This window comes from Prosopis cineraria, unplaced genomic scaffold (assembly GCF_029017545.1).
Source record: "Prosopis cineraria cultivar Desert tree isolate PC_DT_omini unplaced genomic scaffold, ASM2901754v1 PC13, whole genome shotgun sequence".
Lineage (NCBI taxonomy): Eukaryota > Viridiplantae > Streptophyta > Magnoliopsida > Fabales > Fabaceae > Prosopis > Prosopis cineraria.
This window is the reverse complement of record NW_026555344.1, coordinates 5,243,947-5,263,684: the sequence shown is the minus strand read 5'-3', so window position 1 is coordinate 5,263,684 and position 19,738 is coordinate 5,243,947. Positions and strand designations below refer to the sequence as shown.

At 35.6% G+C, this 19,738-nt stretch overlaps 4 protein-coding genes across 6 annotated transcripts; all 4 read left to right on the top strand.

Moving 5' to 3' along the window:
• The first annotated feature begins 312 nt into the window (after window positions 1–312).
• LOC129290873 (disease resistance-like protein DSC1) lies at window positions 313–11,523 on the top strand. Of its 3 annotated transcripts, none has more exons than XR_008588589.1 (5): window positions 314–1,092; window positions 1,177–2,656; window positions 2,743–4,354; window positions 5,854–6,402; window positions 6,599–6,759. XR_008588589.1 is itself a non-coding variant. In XM_054927937.1 (5 exons), exons 1-4 carry the CDS (start codon window positions 626–628, stop codon window positions 4,303–4,305), a joined length of 3,435 nt encoding a protein of 1,144 aa, XP_054783912.1. In that variant the 5' UTR covers window positions 314–625; the 3' UTR covers window positions 4,306–4,354; window positions 5,854–5,993. The 3 variants fall into 3 exon arrangements, 2 of the variants coding, with proteins under 2 accessions (XP_054783911.1, XP_054783912.1); XM_054927937.1 differs by lacking the exon at window positions 6,599–6,759 and having other exon boundaries at window positions 1,177–2,284; window positions 2,360–2,656; window positions 5,854–5,993; XM_054927936.1 differs by lacking the exons at window positions 5,854–6,402; window positions 6,599–6,759 and adding an exon at window positions 9,499–11,523 and having other exon boundaries at window positions 313–1,092.
• Window positions 5,923–6,294, top strand: LOC129290885 (disease resistance protein RLM3-like). Its single transcript, XM_054927951.1, has one exon. The coding sequence runs from the start codon at window positions 5,923–5,925 to the stop codon at window positions 6,292–6,294; it is 372 nt and encodes a 123-aa protein (XP_054783926.1).
• Window positions 11,524–14,191: 2,668 nt separating the features above from the next.
• On the top strand, window positions 14,192–17,581 carry LOC129290880 (disease resistance protein RPV1-like). The gene is made up of 4 exons (XM_054927946.1): window positions 14,192–15,223; window positions 15,595–16,690; window positions 16,787–17,068; window positions 17,309–17,581. The coding sequence occupies exons 1-4, from the start codon at window positions 14,733–14,735 to the stop codon at window positions 17,579–17,581; spliced, it is 2,142 nt and encodes a 713-aa protein (XP_054783921.1). The 5' UTR covers window positions 14,192–14,732.
• On the top strand, window positions 17,491–19,435 carry LOC129290882 (disease resistance protein RML1B-like). The gene is made up of 2 exons (XM_054927948.1): window positions 17,491–18,885; window positions 19,092–19,435. The coding sequence occupies exon 1, from the start codon at window positions 17,638–17,640 to the stop codon at window positions 18,694–18,696; it is 1,059 nt and encodes a 352-aa protein (XP_054783923.1). The 5' UTR covers window positions 17,491–17,637; the 3' UTR covers window positions 18,697–18,885; window positions 19,092–19,435.
• The last annotated feature ends 303 nt before the right edge of the window (window positions 19,436–19,738 follow it).

Below are 19,738 nucleotides of genomic sequence, written 5' to 3'. Positions count from 1 at the left end.
AATGAAGATGTTAAGCACTACCTTAAAATTTTGGCAACATAAAAATTGTATTATTGCAAGTGCTAAGTGAAAGGTGATAATTGATATGAACTTATGTTAGTAATTTTTTTGAGGATTCAAAATTTAAATTTTACTAAAAAAAAATTTAATTTAATTTTTATTAAATTTTATACTTTTTTTATAATTTTTTTAGAGCCTTTCTGTAATTTTTCACGTGCTTTTTCATCAGATTTTCTTAAATTCTCCCCCCCCCCCCATATTCGAACTCCCGAAGCTCGCTGTGGCAGCTTAAGAAAAAAATCAAATTTTCTCTGAACAATCGATTACCTACTTAAACTGCTGTTTGGGCAATTTTTTGAAAAATTGATTATCTAGTTAATCCAAGCACGCAGATATATATCTGTCAGTGACAGTACTGTGCGTCAAATTTTGCTTGCAACAAACGTAGCCTTCGTGCTGTGATGGAAGTAGCATGTCTAGTGCTAACACTGAACCCTATATATCTAACACAGTTTTTATGTACAATTTCGTGATGTTTTCCTTCTGCTTGAACTCCTCTTCTGTTCCGTTAACAAGCCAAGTTTTACGACAGTGAGATAAGCTTCTTCGGTTCTTGTTCTTTCTAATGGGATCTTCTTCCAAGTTTTCTGGTATGAAATATGATGTCTTCATCAGCTTTAGAGGCACAGACACCCGTCATGGTTTTCTTAGCCATTTGAGAAAGGAATTGAGGCAGCAGCAAATTGATGCCTATGTGGATGATAGACGGGAAAGTGGGGATGAAATATCACCGGCACTTTTAAGTGCCATTGAAGAATTACTTATTTCATTGATCATATTTTCGAAGGGCTATGCTTCTTCAAAGTGGTGCTTAGAAGAACTTGTGCAGATTATTGAATGCATGGAGAAGCAAAAACAGATTGTAATTCCTGTTTTCTATAAAATAGATCCCTCAAATGTGAGACATCAGAAAGGGTCTTATGGAGATGATTTTGCTAATCACGGCAAATATTACAAGGAAAAGGTGCCAATTTGGATTTCAGTTCTGAATAAAGCTGCTAATTTATCTGGGTTTCACTCATCAAATTATGAGTAAGTTCTTATCTTTGAAAACTTTTTTCACTATGCAGTGATGTCACTGAATTTCATAATCATTTTACTTTCTTCTGATTATAGGGATGAGGCTCAGCTCATAGAAGAAATCGCCAAATCTTTGTCAACAAAGTTGAATATTATGTACCGAAGTGACTTTACGGACCTTGTTGGGATTGATGAAAGAATTGCAGAATTAGAATCATTGATGGTTGAAGGATCAGAAGATGTTCGTGTCATTGGAATTTGGGGTATGGGCGGTATCGGTAAGACAACAATCGCAACCGCAATATTCGATCGATTTTGTTTTCAATATGAAGGGAATTGTTTTTTGGCAAATGTGAGAGAAGAAACTGAAAATCATGGAGTTATTTATTTGAAGAATAAAATTTTTTCTATACTGCTGAAGGAAAATGATTTACAAATTGGCACCCCATATGGAATACCCACTTATGTTAGGAGAAGGCTTCTTCGAAAAAGGGTTCTTGTAGTACTAGATGATATTAGTGATTCAGATCAACTTGAAAATATAGTGGGAGCACTTGATTGCTTTGGATCTGGAAGTAGAATCATTATAACAACTAGAGATAGACAGGTGCTGGGTAAAAGAGTTGATAAAATATATGAAGTTAAGCCAATGATGTTTGATGATGCTGTTCGGCTTTTTATGTTGCATGCCTTCCAGAATAATCAGGTAGACTTGGAGTGGAAAGAGCTGTCAGGGAAAGTGATTAGTTATGCTAAAGGCATTCCGTTAGCTTTAAAAGTCTTGGGTTCCTTTCTTTATGGCAGAAGTAAGGAAGAATGGAAAAGCCAACTTGAGAAGCTCAACAAAATGCCACATGCAAAAATTCAAGATGTGATAAGATTGAGTTATGATAGACTAGATTGGGAAGAGAAGAACATTTTCTTATATATTGCATGTTTCCTCAAAGGATATCAATCACAGCAAATAATAGTTCTATTGAATGCCTGTGGTTTCTCAACAATTATTGGGTTAAAGGTCCTTCAAGACAAAGCTCTTATAACTGAAGCCAAAGGAGCATGCTCAGAAAAATCAAGGATATTTATGCATGATTTAATACAAGAAATGGGTTGGGAGATTGTTCGTCAAGAATCTATTGATGATCCTGGAAAACGCAGTCGTTTGTGGGATGTTAATGATATATATCAAGTGCTAAGATATGACATGGTAATTAAGCATTGTATTTATTTTTGTAGAAAATATATTCCATCGTTCACCCTTGTATGCTACTTTTGCTTTCAGGGAACTAAAGCCACTCAAAGCATAACTCTGAACACGGCAAATATTGAAGAACTACACTTGAGTCCACAAACCTTATCGGCTATGCACAATCTAAAATTTCTCAATTTTTATAAACGTGGTTTTGGAAAGGGGAAGTTACATCTTCCTTGTGGTCTAGAATTTTTGTCCAATAAGCTCAGACTTTTACGTTGGGATGAATGTCCTTTGATGTCCTTGCCAGTAACATTTTCAGCTGAAAATCTTGTTACCTTGAAAATGAACAGTAGCATATTGAGAAAACTTTGGGATGGTGTCCAGGTAAATCTAAATTTTTCTTGAAAAGGTATTAGAAAGTTAGTCAAGAATGATTTCTCTTGTAATTTCTCTCTTTTTTATTGTTACAGAACTTGGTAAATTTAAGGGAGATTCTCCTTGATGAATCCAAGTACTTGATTGAGCTTCCAGATTTTTCAAGAGCTATGCTTCTTAAAAAAGTAAATCTCAGCCATTGTACAAGCTTGCGTAGTGTTCATCCATCCATTTTATCTCTTCCTAATTTGGGTCAATTAAGGCTAACAAATTGCAAAGCCCTTACCAGCCTTACATGCAGTACCCCTCTAAAATCACTTACATGGCTCTCACTCGATGGATGTTCAAGACTCAGTGAGTTTTCAGTAACCTCAGAAAAAAGGTTACAGTTGTTTCTTTCAAACACAGCCATCAACGATGAATTATGCTTATCAAGTGGATGCCTCGGCAATATTGAACAATTGAGGCTAGATGGCTGCCAAAGTCTCATAAATCTTCCTTATAATAATGCTGAATTGAGTGATCTTCGATCTCTTAATATTTCTGGCTGCAATAATTTAGCATCAAATCTGCATTTACTATTAGATGGGTTTTGTTCTGTGGAAGAGTTGTTGCTGAATGATTGCAGCAACTTATATGAACTGCCCAACAACATTAGCATCTTGTCATCATTACAGGAGCTGTCACTTTCAGGTTCGACTAACTTGCAGACAGTGCCCGCAAGCATCAAGCATCTTTCAAGGTTGCAATGTCTTAGGTTGGATGAATGTGAAAGGCTTCGGTCTCTACCAGAACTTCCACCCTCCGTTGTCAACTTGTCTGCTAGGAACTGTAGATCCCTTGAGACCCTGAAGCTAACCATTTCGGCTTCAGTCACATTAGAAGATGAAGTATGCTTTCACTTTGGAAATTGCATGAAATTGGATCAGCAATCAGTAAACGCTATTGAAGCAAAAGCTTTGCTTGAGATGGATAAATTAGTATCAGCTGTTGAAGAAAGGGTTACATGGACGATGCAGGCTCAACTTGTATATCCAGGAAGCAAAGTTCCAGAGTGGTTCATGTACAGATCAACACAGTCTTCCATAATTGTGGATCTCTCCTCCATCCCACAACCTAAGGATTGGAGTTTCATTTTCTGCGCCATTGTTTCTCACTCTGAATCCTTTTTGTACTTCGAAACAGAATGGTATTTTAGTGATGGCCAGCAGGTTTTGGATGAGAAGATGTATTACTTTTGTAAACATATCGGCACCATTCATTCAGATCATGTTTGTCTCTGGTATATCTCAGAGCTTCCTTCACAGGTGCAAAGGATAATTGAAGAAAAGGGTACAGATAATCAGAGCAGCATTAATCATCAATCAGTTGAAGTAAAATTCCTTGTGAAAACTCCTAGTCCGGTTCCACTTTTGGGTCTCAAGGGGTGTGGCTTATGCCCAACAGGTGCATCAGGATATCGAAGTTATATTCAACAAATGGAATTGGTGTTACAGTCACAACATAATTCAGTGGGAATCGGAGTTGGTTGCTCCTGTGACAAGACCAATGAGAAAGAAGTGGTTCCTAGGAAGTCTAAGGATTTTATCTTACCAGCTCCACCAACTGTGACATGGAAGAGGAAAACACAGGGCCTGAAAGATATTATCTTCTTATGATACTTCATTCACATTTCCTTTTTCTTGGTTGATTCAAGCAAAAATTCAGGTGATTTTTTTCTTCTAATTGTCTTGGTATTCAAAATTGGCTTATCTTCATGTTATATTGCTTATTTGCAATTGGGTTAAGAATTCTTATGCAAATTTTATCACTGTAAAGTCCAGTTGGTAGAACTCAAGCACAGATTGGGCAAACTAAATTGCTTAATTTAAGCTTCCCATTTTGAAATATGATATGATATTTTAGTCAAATGACTTAAGGGAGTCTCTTCTTGTATTACTCTGTCAATAAGAATTTTCTTGACACAAAGGATATTTGATTTACTTGTTATTCTATTTTTGTTCTGTCATTTTCTATTCTCTCTAACAGGTGAGCATTATTTTTCATTTTTCTTCCTGTTCTGCTTCTTAAGAGAAGCATAAGGAATTTGGTTCTTAATTATTTCTCCACTATCTTCAAATTAATATATAAAGTTAGCGTTCAATTTCATTTTGGTCTGGAACACAGCTTCTCTGCCTTGCATCACTCTGTCAATAACGATTTTCTTGGTACAGATTAAAGGATATTTGATTAAGTCTGAGAAGGAATTTGAACTAAGATCCTATTTTTGTTTGAGAAGTGGTTCAAATTTTAAAAGATCTAGCTTTCAAATTTTTGTTTCCGAAATTCTCTGCTTCATTTGACTTCATTTTGTTGCTTTGAACAAGTCAAACCAATTTTTTTTATTTATATTTATTTGTTTTCTTCTGCACTTTATCTGGAGGCGGGCCATGTTTCTTCCCTCATGATTTTACTTGCTTCAGCTTGTTGATTTTTTTTAGACACACCATTGTTGCAAGACGAGCTTCCTTGTTTGTTTTTAACAAGCCCATGGTTGAACATGGCCAGCCAGCAAAACGATGCTCTTGTTCCTATGTTTTTCCCCTAGTGAAGCTTTTGTATAATGATCACCTTTGTGACCTTAACGAGGCCAAAAATTATAGTGGGATGATATGAAGTGACATATAATTATTTATGGAGATTGGGAAAAAAACAAAGAAAAAATTCTGGTATACATGGATGATGAAGTGGCATCCACTTTATTGGAAGATGAACATCCAGAGCTGAAGGAACCTCAACCAACAAACAATGCTCTTGTTGCGACCTTAACTAGGACAATAATTATAGTAGGATGATATGAAACGACGTAATAAATTATTCATGCAGGTTGAGGAAAAGGAAAAGGACAATTTTTTGGTATATGTTGATGTAGAACATCACTTTGATCCTATATCTTGTCTCCATTTACCTTATATGGCCAGTAATTTTTAGATGAGACTACAAGACAGTATTCTTGTTGATTCACATAGGAATGTCCATATTTCAAGACAGGTACTAATAATCTTCCCTTTCTAAATGAACAGTTCAGAAGGTGAAAACTATGTGATGTTTTAGTATATTTTTTCCCTTTTTCACGAACAATGATTTAATCGCCATGCATAGAACATACTTCTTAAGTGACTTACTTTGGCTTCACCGAACTAATCAAGTGTAGCCCTTATAAACAGATCTTAGATGAAGTTTGAAGAAAACTCTACTATTTTGGATATCATAGCTAGCATTCACAAAACCCAGATATGGTTGCATCCTCTTCCTCTGCTGCATCTTCTCGATGGCCAAAGAAACATCAGGTATTCGTTGGCTTCAGAGGTGAGGACACCCGCAACAATTTCACAAGCCATCTTCATGCAGCTCTCTGCAGGAACAAAGTTGAAACATATATTGATAATAGGCTTGAGAAGGGAGGTGAGCTGTGGCCTTTGCTTGACGTAGCCATTGAAGACTCGACTCTGTTCCTTGTGATATTTTCAGAAAACTTTGCGTCTTCCACATGGTGCTTGGAGGAGCTTGCAAAAATATTGGAGTGTACCAAAGATCAAGGCCATGTTATGCCGGTGTTCTCTATGGTAGAGCCTTGCACATGTCAGGAAGCAGACTGGGAGTTGTGAGACAGCATTTAAATTACATGAGCGGGGCAAGAGTCAACTAGTACGCAAATGGAGGGAGGCTCTCAAACTTGCTACCAATTTAGCCGGTTGGCCTAGTAGTTTTGATAGGTAAACTATAAAATTATCACATTTGACCATCAATATTCTGATATTTTCCTTTTATTAATCCTCATCTCACTAAGTAAGTTGCATTTTATCTTTACCGATCCATCCATGCTAAGGTCATAGTAAAATTCGTACAAGTTCCAAGTTGCATTTAATTAGGCATGATTTGAATATCTGAATTTCTTTGCCCATGATGCAGCAATGAAGCTAAGCTCATTGAAGAAATAGTTCAATGCGTGATGTGAAAGTTGAATGATGTGTATGGAAGTGAAGTTCATTTGAAAGGATTGATTGAAATTCATGAAAAAATTGCAAATGTAGAATCATTGTTTTGTAAAGGATCATCAGAACATGTTCGAATGATTGGGATTTGGGTTATGGGTGGTGTAGGTAAAACAACTCTTGCAAGGGTAATATATGACAAATTGCATTCTCATTATGAAGGGTGTTGCTTCTTGGCCACTGTAAGAGAAGAATCAAAAATATATGGAATAGCTGTTGTTAAGGAAAAACTTATTTGGCCATTATTAGGGAATAAAGAATCTCGTATTGGCATGCCTAATGAAATATCACCCTATATATGCCATGAGGAGACTTGGTCGGAAAAATAATTTATTTGTTCTTGATGATGTTGACAATCATGAACAATTAGAGAGTTTAGCCAGAAGATATGATTGGTTTGGATAGGGCAGTAAAATCCTGATAACCACGAGAGATAAACAATAATCTGGCAAGAAAGTAAATGATAGATTTGTGCTTGAGGCCTTGAATTATGATGAAGCGATTTGTCTTCTCTCTTTGAATGCATTTAGAAATGATTGCACTCATTTGGAGGTAAGAGAGTTAGCGAAGCAGGTGACTCTATGCCGGAGGAATTCCATTGGCCCTCAAAAGTTTTGGGTTCCTTCATGTACGGTAAAAGTAAAGAAGAATGGGAAAGCCAATTGCAAAAGCTTAAAAAAGTTACCTTGTTCAAAAATTCATAATGTTTTAAAATTGAGTTGAGAGAGTTGATCATGAAGAGCAAAAAATTTTTTTTTAGATATTGCATGTTTTTTCTATGGTTATTATGTGCAGGTTGTAAAATATTTGTTAGACGCATGTGGTTATTCAACAACTATTGGATTAAGAAGTCTTAAAGATAAAGCTCTTTTAAATATTGAAGCAGTCTTGATACAACAATAACAACAACAACAAGCCTTTATCCCACTAGGTGGGGTCGGCTACATGGATTGCAAGACGCCATTGTGCTCTATCATTTATCAAGCTTTTAGGAATATTATTAATTAAAAGATCGCGTTCAACAACTTCCAAGAGTGTTCTCTTAGGCCTTCCTCTACCTCTCTTAATCGGACTTAAAGTTATATGTTCCACTCTTCTTACTGGTGCCTCCCTTGGTCTTCTTTGTACATGTCCAAACCATCTCAACCGATTTTCTATCATTTTTCCTCAATAGGTGCCACCCTCACTTTTTCGCGTACGTGTTCATTTCGAATTTTATCTTTACGTGTATGTCCGCACATCCATCGTAACATTCTCATCTCTGTTACTCCAACTTTATGCTCTTGCTGTCCCGTTAGAGCCCAACATTCACTACTATATAATATTGCCGGTTTGATAGCAGTGCAATGAAACTTTCCTTTAAGTTTATTAGGCACCTTACGGTCGCAAATAACTCCTTTAGCTTTTCTTCAATTAAACCATCCAACTTGAATTCTATGTAAAATATCTCCACTGATTTCGCCATCATTTTGAATAATGGCTCCCAAATATCTAAACCTTTTCACTTGAGGTATAATTTAATCTCCCAATTTCACTTCTAAATTATTGTCGAATAGTCCTTTACCAAATTTACAATATAAATATTCCGTCTTACTTCTACTCAGACGAAAACCTTTCGACTTCAATGTCCTCCTCCACAGCTCAAGTTTGCAATTAACCTCTTCTCTTGTCTCTGCTATAAGAACTATATCATCCGCGAAGAACTTACATTTTAGAATTTCCCCTTAAATATGTTCCGTCAAAACATTTAAGATCAAGTTGAACAAATAAGGACTCAGAGATGATCCTTGATGTAGTCCAATCTTTATAGAAAATTCTTTTGTTTGACCACTAGGCGTTCTTATACTAGTTTTTACCCCCTTATACATATCTTGTATGGCTTTAATATAAGCAATCCGTACTCCCTTTTTTTCTAACGCTTTCCAAAGCACTTCTCTTGATATACGGTCATAAGCTTTTTCCAAATCAATAAAAATCATGTGTAGATCTTTATCTTTACAACGATATTTTTCATTAATCCCCTTAGTAGATAAATCGCCTCTGTAGTTGATCTATCTGGCATAAAACCAAACTGATTCTCAGAAATACTTGTCGCCAATCTCAACCTATGCTCAATTACTTTCTCCCACAATTTCATTGTGTGGCTCATGAGTTTAATCTCTCTATAATTAGTACAATTCTGAATATCTCCTTTATTTTTATAAATAGGAATTAATGTACTTCTCCTCCACTCATCAAGCATTTTCTTGGACCGTAAAATCACATTAAATAACTTAGTTAACCATCTCACCCTTTCTTCACCTAAACATTTCCACGCTTCGATAAATCAGGTCCGTTGGCTCTACCATTTGCCATTTTCTTAAGAGCTTCCTTTACCTCCTTATCACGTATTATTCGATAGAATGACAAATTTTGTTCTCATTCACCAGTTACTAAATCCTCCAAGTTACTAGATAGACCCTCTCCATCATTGAAAAGTTTAGAAAAGTAAGTCTTCCATCTATTTTTAATTTCATCATCTGTAACTAAAGTTCTTCCCTCTTCATCCTTAATACACCTTACCTGTTCTAGGTCATAATCATGCATAATCTAATACAAGAAGTGAGTCAAGAAATTGGTCATGAAAGTCATTGAAAAATCCTAAAAAACGCAGTCCATTATAGAATTCTAAAGAAATTTCTCAAATATTGAATCAAAACTTGGTAAGCTCAGTGAAATTTATATGCAGTTTTTCATATATAAAAGTTTGTTGAATTCTGCATGATACCATGCAATATGTATATGATTTTGATGAGTTTTATTATTTTTGTTTGCTAGGGAACTAAAACCATTGAAGGCATAACTCTGAATGTTTCAGAAATTGAAGAGAGGCACTTAGGTCCTCAAGCCTTTTGCTCAATGCCCAATTTAATGTTTCTTGATTTTTATACATGTTATATTTCTACTAGACGAGGGAACAAGTTACATTTTCCTTGTGGACTAGAGTCTTTGCCAACTAAGCTAAAACTAGTACGTCGGGAGGAATGTCCTTTGAAGTCCTTGCCAGCAGCATTCAAGGCTGAAAATCTAGTTACCTTTGAAATGCCAGACAGAAAATTGACAAAACTTTGGGATGGGATCCAGTAAGTTTATATAAATTATTAACGCACTTTTTGGAAAATATTACTGTAATTTATTTCTCTTTGCTGTTGCAGAATCTTGAAAACTTGCGTAAGATTAACCTCAATGGATCAATGAACTTGATTGAACTCCCAAATTTTTCAAAGACTATACATCTTACTGAAGTAGATGTCAGTTTCTGTTATAGCTTGCTGAGTGTTCATCCGTCTATTTTATCTCTCCATAGCCTTCATTATTTCTGGCTAGGATACTGCCAAAATCTTGCAACCCTTACTAGTGATACTCATCTAGAATGACTTAGTGTTCTCAACCTCTAGGAATGCTCAAGTCTAGTAAAATTCTCAGTGACCTCAGAAGATTGTCTGCTTCATTTAGATCTTTCAGGAACAGCCATTGGGGGTGACCTATTCTCATCAAGTGGCCATCTCAGCAAAATTCAGACTCTGTCTAAACCACTGTCGAAGTATGACAAATCTTCCATACAAGTTGTTCGACCTGAGTAACCTTCGACATCTTAGAATTCTTGGTTTTAATGAGTTAGTATGGAATGTAGCTTTCATATTTGATCGGTCATGTGCTTCGATGTGGTTAAATGCTTGTACTGAATTTTTTGAATTGCCTCATAACATCCGCATGTTGTCGTCAATTACGTGAATCATCACTCTCAGGGACTAACGTAAGGACCTTTCCTAGCTCGTTTGAGAACTAGATTTGCCTCAATTGTTTGTCTCTTGCCTTCAACTTTACTCAAGTTAGCTTTTGTTATTTCAAGAGTTTGTTGAGCTTCTACCCTTCTCCACATCATTTACTAAAACAATGATCTCATTATTGCCTGTTCCAGCAAAACTGCCTATTAGAGCCATCGTTACCCATTGACCGTTAAGGCATATTCTCAAAATACCAATATCTATAGTGGTGGCAATAGGCACGTGATTTGGTAATAATCCAATTTGTTCACTATTAGTAGATAAAATAATTTCCTTCACTTCTGAATCCCAAACAATTCGATTTGGGGTCAGTACAAAAAAATTTAAGGTCATTTCTTCAATTTGCTCTCTATATTTAAGTTTCTAGCCTTCGTAGTAGCTTCATTGATGTTATCTACCAAATAAAAGGTCTGTTCGAGAAGATCATCTAATTCTCTAGAAAGAATCAATTTAAACCCTCTATTTTTTTTTTTTTTTTGCTAGACCAACATATTTTCCCGATGAGCCGGTAAATATTTCTACTATGAAAAAAGGCTTTGATAGGAAATGCTCAATTTTTCGTGCTAATATTTGGATTTAGAATTCTTTTTTTATAATAATTATAAAAGAAAAGGTATATGCGTGAGACATAATCAATCTATTAATTAATCTATTTCATTTAAATTCTATAAATATATCATATATATCATAGTCTCATCTTTTAATACTTCGAGTGCTAATAAAACTAAAATTTAATTGTCTCAATCCCTGAGCAATCGCACCAAAAATTCAAGTTCCTTTTAGATTTCCTTCTTGATCAATGACACTGCAGCATTATCATTATATTGTATTATCATACTGTTATTATATTTGGGTTCTGTACAAGTACCTACAATTACAACTTTTAAGCCTACATTTTGTCAACTTGGATGAATGTGAAAGGCTTCGATTTCTACCAGAACTTCCTCACTCTGTCCTATCATTGTCTGCCCAAAGCTGCCCATCCCTTAGAACCCTTCATTAACTTCAACTGTTGAAGAAGATGATAATAACGATATTGATGATGTTGGATGGACAATATTTTAGGTTCAAAAACTGCATGCTGTTGGATGGACAATCAATCAAAGCTGTTGAAGCAAAAGCTCTACTTGAGATAAATAAAGCCATTTATGGCAGGGCTATAATTGAATATCCAGGAAATAATGTTCCAGCGTGGTTCATGTATAGGACTACACAGTCTCGAGTAACTGTGGATCTCAGTTTGATCCCACAACCTTGGGATTGGAATTTCATTTTCTGCGCCGTGGTTTCTAAATCCCCACTGGACACATACATTGAAGTCAAATGGTTTATTGATGGTGTATATGCCTCTAAGGATACCAGCTTGTTTAACATGTGTAACTTCACTTTTTCAGATCATATTTTTATTTGGTATGATTCATTTATGTCTTCTGAAATTTAATTTAAAGAATAGAGAACACATGCTCGGAACAATACTAATCATCCATTGCTTGAAATAAAGTTCGCAATCATTTGCCCAAAGTCATTGGAATATGGAATAATGGGAGAGATCAAAGAGTATGGGGTATGCCCAACATCTGGACTTGAAAAGTACTGCGGGGTTCGTTGCTCTCGAAAGCGCAAATATCACAGCGTTAATGAATTTGAGTCTCAAAGCTCTCAAGTTGAACGATCTTCCAACTACAACTTATTAGGTGACTTCCATCCTCCAGATTTAAAAGGCATACCCTGGTTTTAGTTTTAATAAATGATTTTTGTTCCTCTAATCCTGATTCTCTTACTCTTGGTTTTTTTTGGTTTTTTAATTGTTGATTAACTTGCACATCTTTGTGTTGTACTTGTATTGGTCTGCCTTCAATTAATTTAAGATTTTTTTATTGATAATTAATTTAATTCTTGTGGAGTCTAACTTGTTGGAAGAGAATTAATTTTCCATTTTCTAGATACTTTAACCAAGTTTTTGATATATCTTGGTCAACAAAATGATTAATCATAAGGTGTGAATACAATGTTTAGATGTAGTTGGCACAATACATCATAATATAAATGCAGCTTTTTAGAATTTTCAGATCAACGTCTTCCTTATCCTTAAGATGTTACGCTTCACGTATGACAGAGAATCTATTTCTTTATTTAGAATTAGAAATATATATGACAAGACTGCTTCATCATCCCTTCGTCCTCATGTTGAAGTGTGTTCCACAGTCGAAAGGTGCTTCTGCATGAAGTCTCTGGAATCCCCTGAATCTGGACAGAGAGTGAGGAACGGGACAGAGCCTGGAAACACCAACCATTGCCATCTTTCAAGCACAAAGCACGAGTTTAGACGATGCAAATAGAGACAACAAAGGGAACATAAGATGGAACAGAGAAGAATGCTTGCGTCCGTTGTTGGATTAGATTTCAAACCCTTGTAGTCGTCCAAATTGTCTCACAAACACACACACACACATTAGGAACTGACTGTGTTGACCCAAAGTTAAAAGAGTTAGCAAGAAAAGTGACTCAATGTGCAAATGGAATTCCATTGGGCCTAAAAGTTTTAGGTTCCTTTTTTGAAAAAAGCCAAGAAGAATGGAAAAGTCAACTGAAAAACTTAAAAAATCTTTCTTTGTTCAAACTCGTGATGTTCTGAAATTAAGCTTTGAAAGACTTGATCTTGAAGAGAAAGATACACGCACACACTCATATTGCATGCTTTTTCAAATGTTATAAAGTTGAGGATGTAAGAATTTTGTTAGATTCATGTGGTTATTCAACACATATTGGATTGATAAGTCTGAAAGAGAAAGCTCTTTTAAATATTTCTATTGAAGAATATACATGCGTGATTTACTACAAGAAATGGGTCAATAAATTGTTTGTGAAGAATCAAAAGCTCTTAAAAAATGCAGTTGGTTATGGAGCTCTCAAGAAATTTCTCAAATATTGAGTCAAAATATAGTAAGAGTATAAACATTTGTTGAATTCTATAGTTATAATATAATTTATATACAATATTTTGATTGCTTTTTATCATTTTCAATTATTAGAGAAGAGTCATTGAAACTTTATCTTTTAATTTTTCAAAATAACTGAGGAGATGTATTTAAGATCTCAAGCATTTTGTCGAATGTCTATTCTAAAATTTCTTTATCTTTCAATTATCGTTCATCCGGTGTTTCATGTTTCATTGTTAAAAAAATTTGTTAGTCCGGATGTTCTCCTTCACTCCACCTTGCCACCAGTTGATGATTAAGGCCAATTTTTGTTGGAAATAGAAGAAATCTTAGGCCGGAATATAGTTAATCGCCATCATTTGCCCGTCACTCAAGTTCTCATACATTGGAAATTTTCTCAGCCAGAAGATGCCACTTGAAAAGATCTTTCAGCCATCAAGCAATAATTTTCTCACTTCAATGTTGCTGCTCCTTCCACTACTCCCATCCTTGTGGACAAGGATGTTTTTTAGGGGAGGAGTATTGTTACATGTTACAGCTTTATCTAAGGGCTTTATTGTTCTTTTGTGTTCTGTTATTGTTGCCTTTTCATATATTGCTGAATTCTAGAGAGATATTGATGGTGTGGGACCCCTCTTGACACTTGTCCAGGTTTAGGGTATATGTGCTGTGCCCTGCCCATTTCAGATTTTTTTATGAATGGAATAGTCATTTTCTCTCCTCCTCCTTCTTCTTCCCCTTCCCTCATAACAGAATTTGTGTTTTGAAAAGTTTAATGTGTTAGTAGGGTACTGAATTGACCTAAATTAATGAAAAAAGGAATGCAGCGTTTTAGATGTTTCATACCAACGTCTTCCTCATCCTTATAATACCAAACCCTCCTCATTCTTGTTCTGTTCCAGACCTCGGGCCAGATTGTTCTGTTCCAGATTTCAATTTAAGATTTTTTTTTAAATTAAATTGTATGGCTTACTCAACCTTCCATTATCGTTTAGCCATATGCGTTGAGTCAGATGCTGAGCTGAAAAGCCAACGAAGAGATTCCATTCTCATGGGCAGATCGATCTTGGCTTAAAAGTCAAAACTAACTTTGCCTTCTTTTTATTTATTTGTTTTGTTAAATTCGTGGAAGTTTCGCATGCATTAATCTAACAGTCACAACTTCCCCGCTATCATTGACTTTGTTGCTCGAATAAACTCCAAGATCAGCTTATCTTCATCAAAGTTCAGATTTGAAGGACTCGCAATTCTCTTCTGCATATCAAAGCAAGGAAAGCAATCTGATATGGCGTCTTCTTCTTCCTCCGCTCCGTCATCTCGACCTGCAAAGAAATATGATGTTTTTATTAGCTTCAGAGGTGAGGACACGCGCTTCAATTTCACCAGCCATCTTCACGATGCTCTTCGCAGAGACAAAATTGAAACATATATCGACTACAGACTAGAGAAAGGAGATGAGATATGGCCCTCTCTTGAGAAAGCCATTGAAGATTCGACTCTATTCCTTGTCATCTTCTCAGAAAACTATGCATCTTCCACGTGGTGCTTGAAGGAGCTTACCAAAATATTAGAGCGCTCCAAAAATCAAGGTCATAATTCGGTGATGCCAGTGTTCTATAGAGTAGATCCTTCAAATGTGAGGAAGCAGTCTGGGAGTTACGAGAAAGCATTCGAAGAACATGACCACAAAGGCATCAGCAAGCGGCAACTGCAAAAGTGGAGGGAGGCTCTTACTTACGCTTCCAATTTAGGCGGTTGGACTTGTAGCTTGGATAGGTAACTACATGCTTTTATGATCTCTCTCTTATCCTGAACCATGCAGCTAAATCAATTAGTCTGTGAATATCACTGTTCTGAATTTTGATATTTTGAATATTCTGTTTTTTTTACCTTAATCCTCGTCCCACTGGCTATCTTTTAGATTTCCTTTATCTATAAAGATGGATTTATAGTCATAATATTGAGCTGAAATTTTAGATATGTAGTTTAAGTCATTAGTAATTTTACTTGAAAAATTTAGAACGAATTTCAATAATTTGCTAACTTTCAAATTAGTTGCTTATTTAATTTAGGATTACTTTGCATTAATATTTGAATAGATAATGCAGTATCAAGTTTGGCGTGTCTTTATTTTTCCAATGGTGCAGGAAGGAAGCCGAGCTAATTAAAAAAATAGTGAAACTTGTGATGCAAAGATTGGGCTGCATGTTTGAAAGTGAAGGTCATTTAAAAGGCTTGATTGGAATTAACAAAAAAATAGAAGATGTAGAATCATTGTTGTACAAAGGTTCACAAGATGATGTTCAGTTTATTGGGATTTGGGGTATGGGTGGTATTGGCAAGACCACTCTTGCAAGGGCAATATTTGACAAATTGCGTTTTGCATATGAGGGGTTTTGCTTTTTGTCCAACGTAAGGGAAGAATCAAAGAACCTTGGAATAGATGCTTTGAAGAAAAAACTTGTTTGGACATTATTACGGGATAAAGAATCTCGCATTGGCGATGAGGAAATAACTCCTCATGCCATGTGGAGACTTAGCCAGAAAAAAATTCTCATTGTTCTTGATGATGTTGACGATCATGAACAATTAGAAAGTTTAGCTGGAAGACATGATTGGTTTCAATCTGGAAGTAAAATCTTGATAACAACCAGAGATAAGCAAGTGTTTGGTAAGGAAGTAGATGATATATATGTGCTTGAGGCTCTGAATTTTGGTGAAGCTTTTAATCTGTTCTCCATGAATGTCTTTGGAAAGGACTGTGCTGACCCCATGTTAAGAGAGCTAGCAATAAAGGTTACTCGGCATGCACATGGAAATCCACTGGCCCTAAAAGTTTTAGGCCGCTTCTTATTCAAGAAAAGTCACGAGGAATGGGAAAGTCAATTGAAAAAACTTAAAAAGTTTACTCGTCCAGAAATTCATAATGTTCTAATGTTGAGCTTCAGTGGACTTGATCATGAAGAGAGAAATATTTTTTTGCATGTCGCATGTTTCTTCAAAGGTTATGATGTTGAGGAAGTAAAAATTTTGTTAGATTCATGTGATTATTCAACATCTATTGGATTGGCAAATCTTGAAGGGAAAGCTCTTATAAATATTTCCAAAGGAAGAATATATATGCATGATTTACTACAAGAAATGGGTCGAGAAATTGTTCGTAAAGAATCAGAAGATGATCCTCAAAAACGTAGTCGATTATGGAATTCTCATGAAATTTATCAAATATTGAGTCAAAATATGGTGAGAATGAGCATATTTTTTTTTTTTTGAATTCTATGCTTATTATGTAATCTATACAATGTTTTGATCATTTTTTTTATTATTTTCAATTATTAGGGAAGTGAAGCCATTGAAGCCTTATCTTTCAATTATTCAGAAATAAATGAGGAGATGTATTTAAGTCCTCAAGCCTTTTGCCGGATGCCTAATCTAAAATTTTTGGACTTTCAAGGCCATTTTCATCAAGGGTTCAATCATGATGGCATCGAGTTTTTGCCAAATGAACTTAGACTAGTGCGTTGGCATTGGTGTCCTTTGAATTCCTTGCCGGTAGCTAAAAATCTTGTGACAATTGAAATGTCATGGAGCAAATTAACAAAACTTTGGGATGGAGTGCAGGTAAATTTATATTTTTTCTTACAAAAATCAGTGATGTAAAACTCTGTATATTAAATATGTCTTAGGGTAGTTTATTTCATCAAAATAGTTTAAGTCATTTGGTTAAACATAATCTAAGCTTATATATTTTTAATATATCTTTCAGTTCGTGTAATATTTTTAACTTCTTTATTTCTAATAAGCAATGCATGATGCACATTAATAGATATTATTAAGTAATTTATGTCTTTGTTGTTACAGGCTCCTGTAAATTTGCGCAAGATTAACCTCAGCTACTCATATAATTTGATCGAGCTTCCAAATTTTTCAAGGTGTATACATCTTACAGATGTAAATCTACAGGGTTGTTTTAAGTTGCAAAGTGTTAATCCATCAATTTTATCTCTCCATAGCCGTCATAGGTTATCACTTGAGGAGTGCGAATCCCTTACCAGCCTTACAAGCTCCACCCATCTAGAATCTCTTGGATACCTCTCCCTTCTGGATGCTCAAGCTTGGAAAAATTTTCAGTAACCTCAAAAAATTGTGAGTTTGAATTGAATCTAGCAGCAACAGCCATCAATGATGAAATGTTCTCATCCAGTGGGCATCTCAGCAAAATGCATACATTATGTCTAAACAGATGCGCAAGCTTGGCAAATCTTCCCTATAAGTTGGCTGACCTGCGTAATCTTAGAAAGCTTCAAATTATGGGTTGCAACAAGTTAGCATCGAATCTACATTTCATATTTGATGGGTCACGTGCTTTGGAAGCTGTAGAAGTTGACGATTGCAGTGGGTTATTTGAACTGCCTGACAACATCTACTTGCTTGCATCATTACGCAAGCTACATCTCTCAAGTACTAATGTAAAGACCTTGCCTGTAAGTATCAAACATCTTTTGAGACTGCAACGTCTTGAGTTGGATGATTGTAAAAGGCTTCGTTCTCTACCAGAACTCCCTCCCTCCATTCGATGGTTGATAGCCAGTGATTGCCGATCCCTTAAGACCGTACATTTAACTTCAACAATTGACGACCATCAGGTAGAAGAAGGAGATGAAGACGCATTCATATGCTTTAACTTCACAAACTGCATGAAGTTGGACCGGGATTCAATAAAAAGTATTGAAGCAAAAGTGCTACTTGAGATGAATAAAGCCACACCCATTCCTAATGTCTCGCTTGCTTACCCAGGAAATAAACTTCCAGAGTGGTTCATGTATAGGACAAAGCAGTCTTCCATAGTTTTGGATCTCTCTTCGATTCCACAACCTTGGGATGGCAGTTTCATCTTCTGCGCCATTGTTTCTAAATCACTCCACTTTGATGAAATTAAAGCCGACTGTTATATCGATAGACTACATATTGGTCATGCAACCTTCTCATATACGGATGAGTTACACGGATCCTTCTCATACACAGCTGAGTTATTTTCAGACCATGTTATTTTTTGGAAAGGGTCAGTAGAAACGACAATTGGAGAAAGGAAAACAGATACCCAAAGCCGCACTTGTCATCCATTGCTTGAAATAAAATTCAGACTTATTTTTGATGGTGAAGAATATGAAGATAAATCGATGGAGGTCAAAGAGTATGGGTTTGCCCAATGTCAGCACCTGAATGTCAAAACTATATTCAACAAATGAAGTTGGCATTGCGGCCACAGCCTAATTCTATTGAATTGGATTTTAGTTGCTCTTATTACAGGACAAGTCATTCTACCATGCATGATGAGCTCCACAAAGTTGTAATAGGGGCTTGTTGCTCAAGAAAGCGCAAATATGACAACATAGATCTTGAAGAATTTGAAGATTTGGATTCAGATTAAAATTAAGGTGATCCTTACTTTTAACATTCATTTTCTTCTTAAATATTCTGCCTTTCCTTCTATTACCGAAGGGGTTTTTTTTTTTATAATTTAATTGTGAATGGAGCTTCATATTTTACTTTCTCACCCTCTAATTTTCTTTCAAACTTGTCTTCTTAAAGAAATGAATTAAAGTATGGATTCTTTATGAATTGCCTTAGCATTGTCTACCAGGAACTGCCCATTCCTTGGAATCCAACATTTAGCTTTAACGAGCGAAGATGAAGAAGGAAAAGAAGTAAATTGTGATGATGAGGATGAAGTTTATTTATATCCGTAGCTGTAGAAGCAAAAGCCATCCTTGAGATGAATAAGGGCATTTATAGTAGGACTATGATGGAATATCCAGGAAACAGAGTTTCAGAGTGGTTCATGTATGGGACTACACAGTCTTTCCTAAATGTGTGGATCCCTATTCAATTGCATAACCTTGAGATGGTGGTTTCATTTTCTGTGCTGTCGTTTTTAAAACACCACCCAATGCATACATTGATTATGTTATTGATGGCACTTATGCTTGTACGGCTTCTTTTATATATTGTTCTAATCATTAGATTATCTACAATCTAGCTATATTCAACTCTTAAGGTTAATATATAATTTGGATCTTAAACTAAAGGTCCAGGGGTGATTTGAATCAATAATTTAAAAATTAGATCGAGTTGGATAGTCGGATCGATTGAACCATCGACTAGAGCCGTTAATAGCTTGGTTTGGATTAAAAAACTATTTTCATGATTGAGCCGAATTGAATTGGAGTTAAGCCAAAAATCGAAGTTAAACTGGGAACGGAGCGGTTTTTAGAAAATTGGATGGCTTTA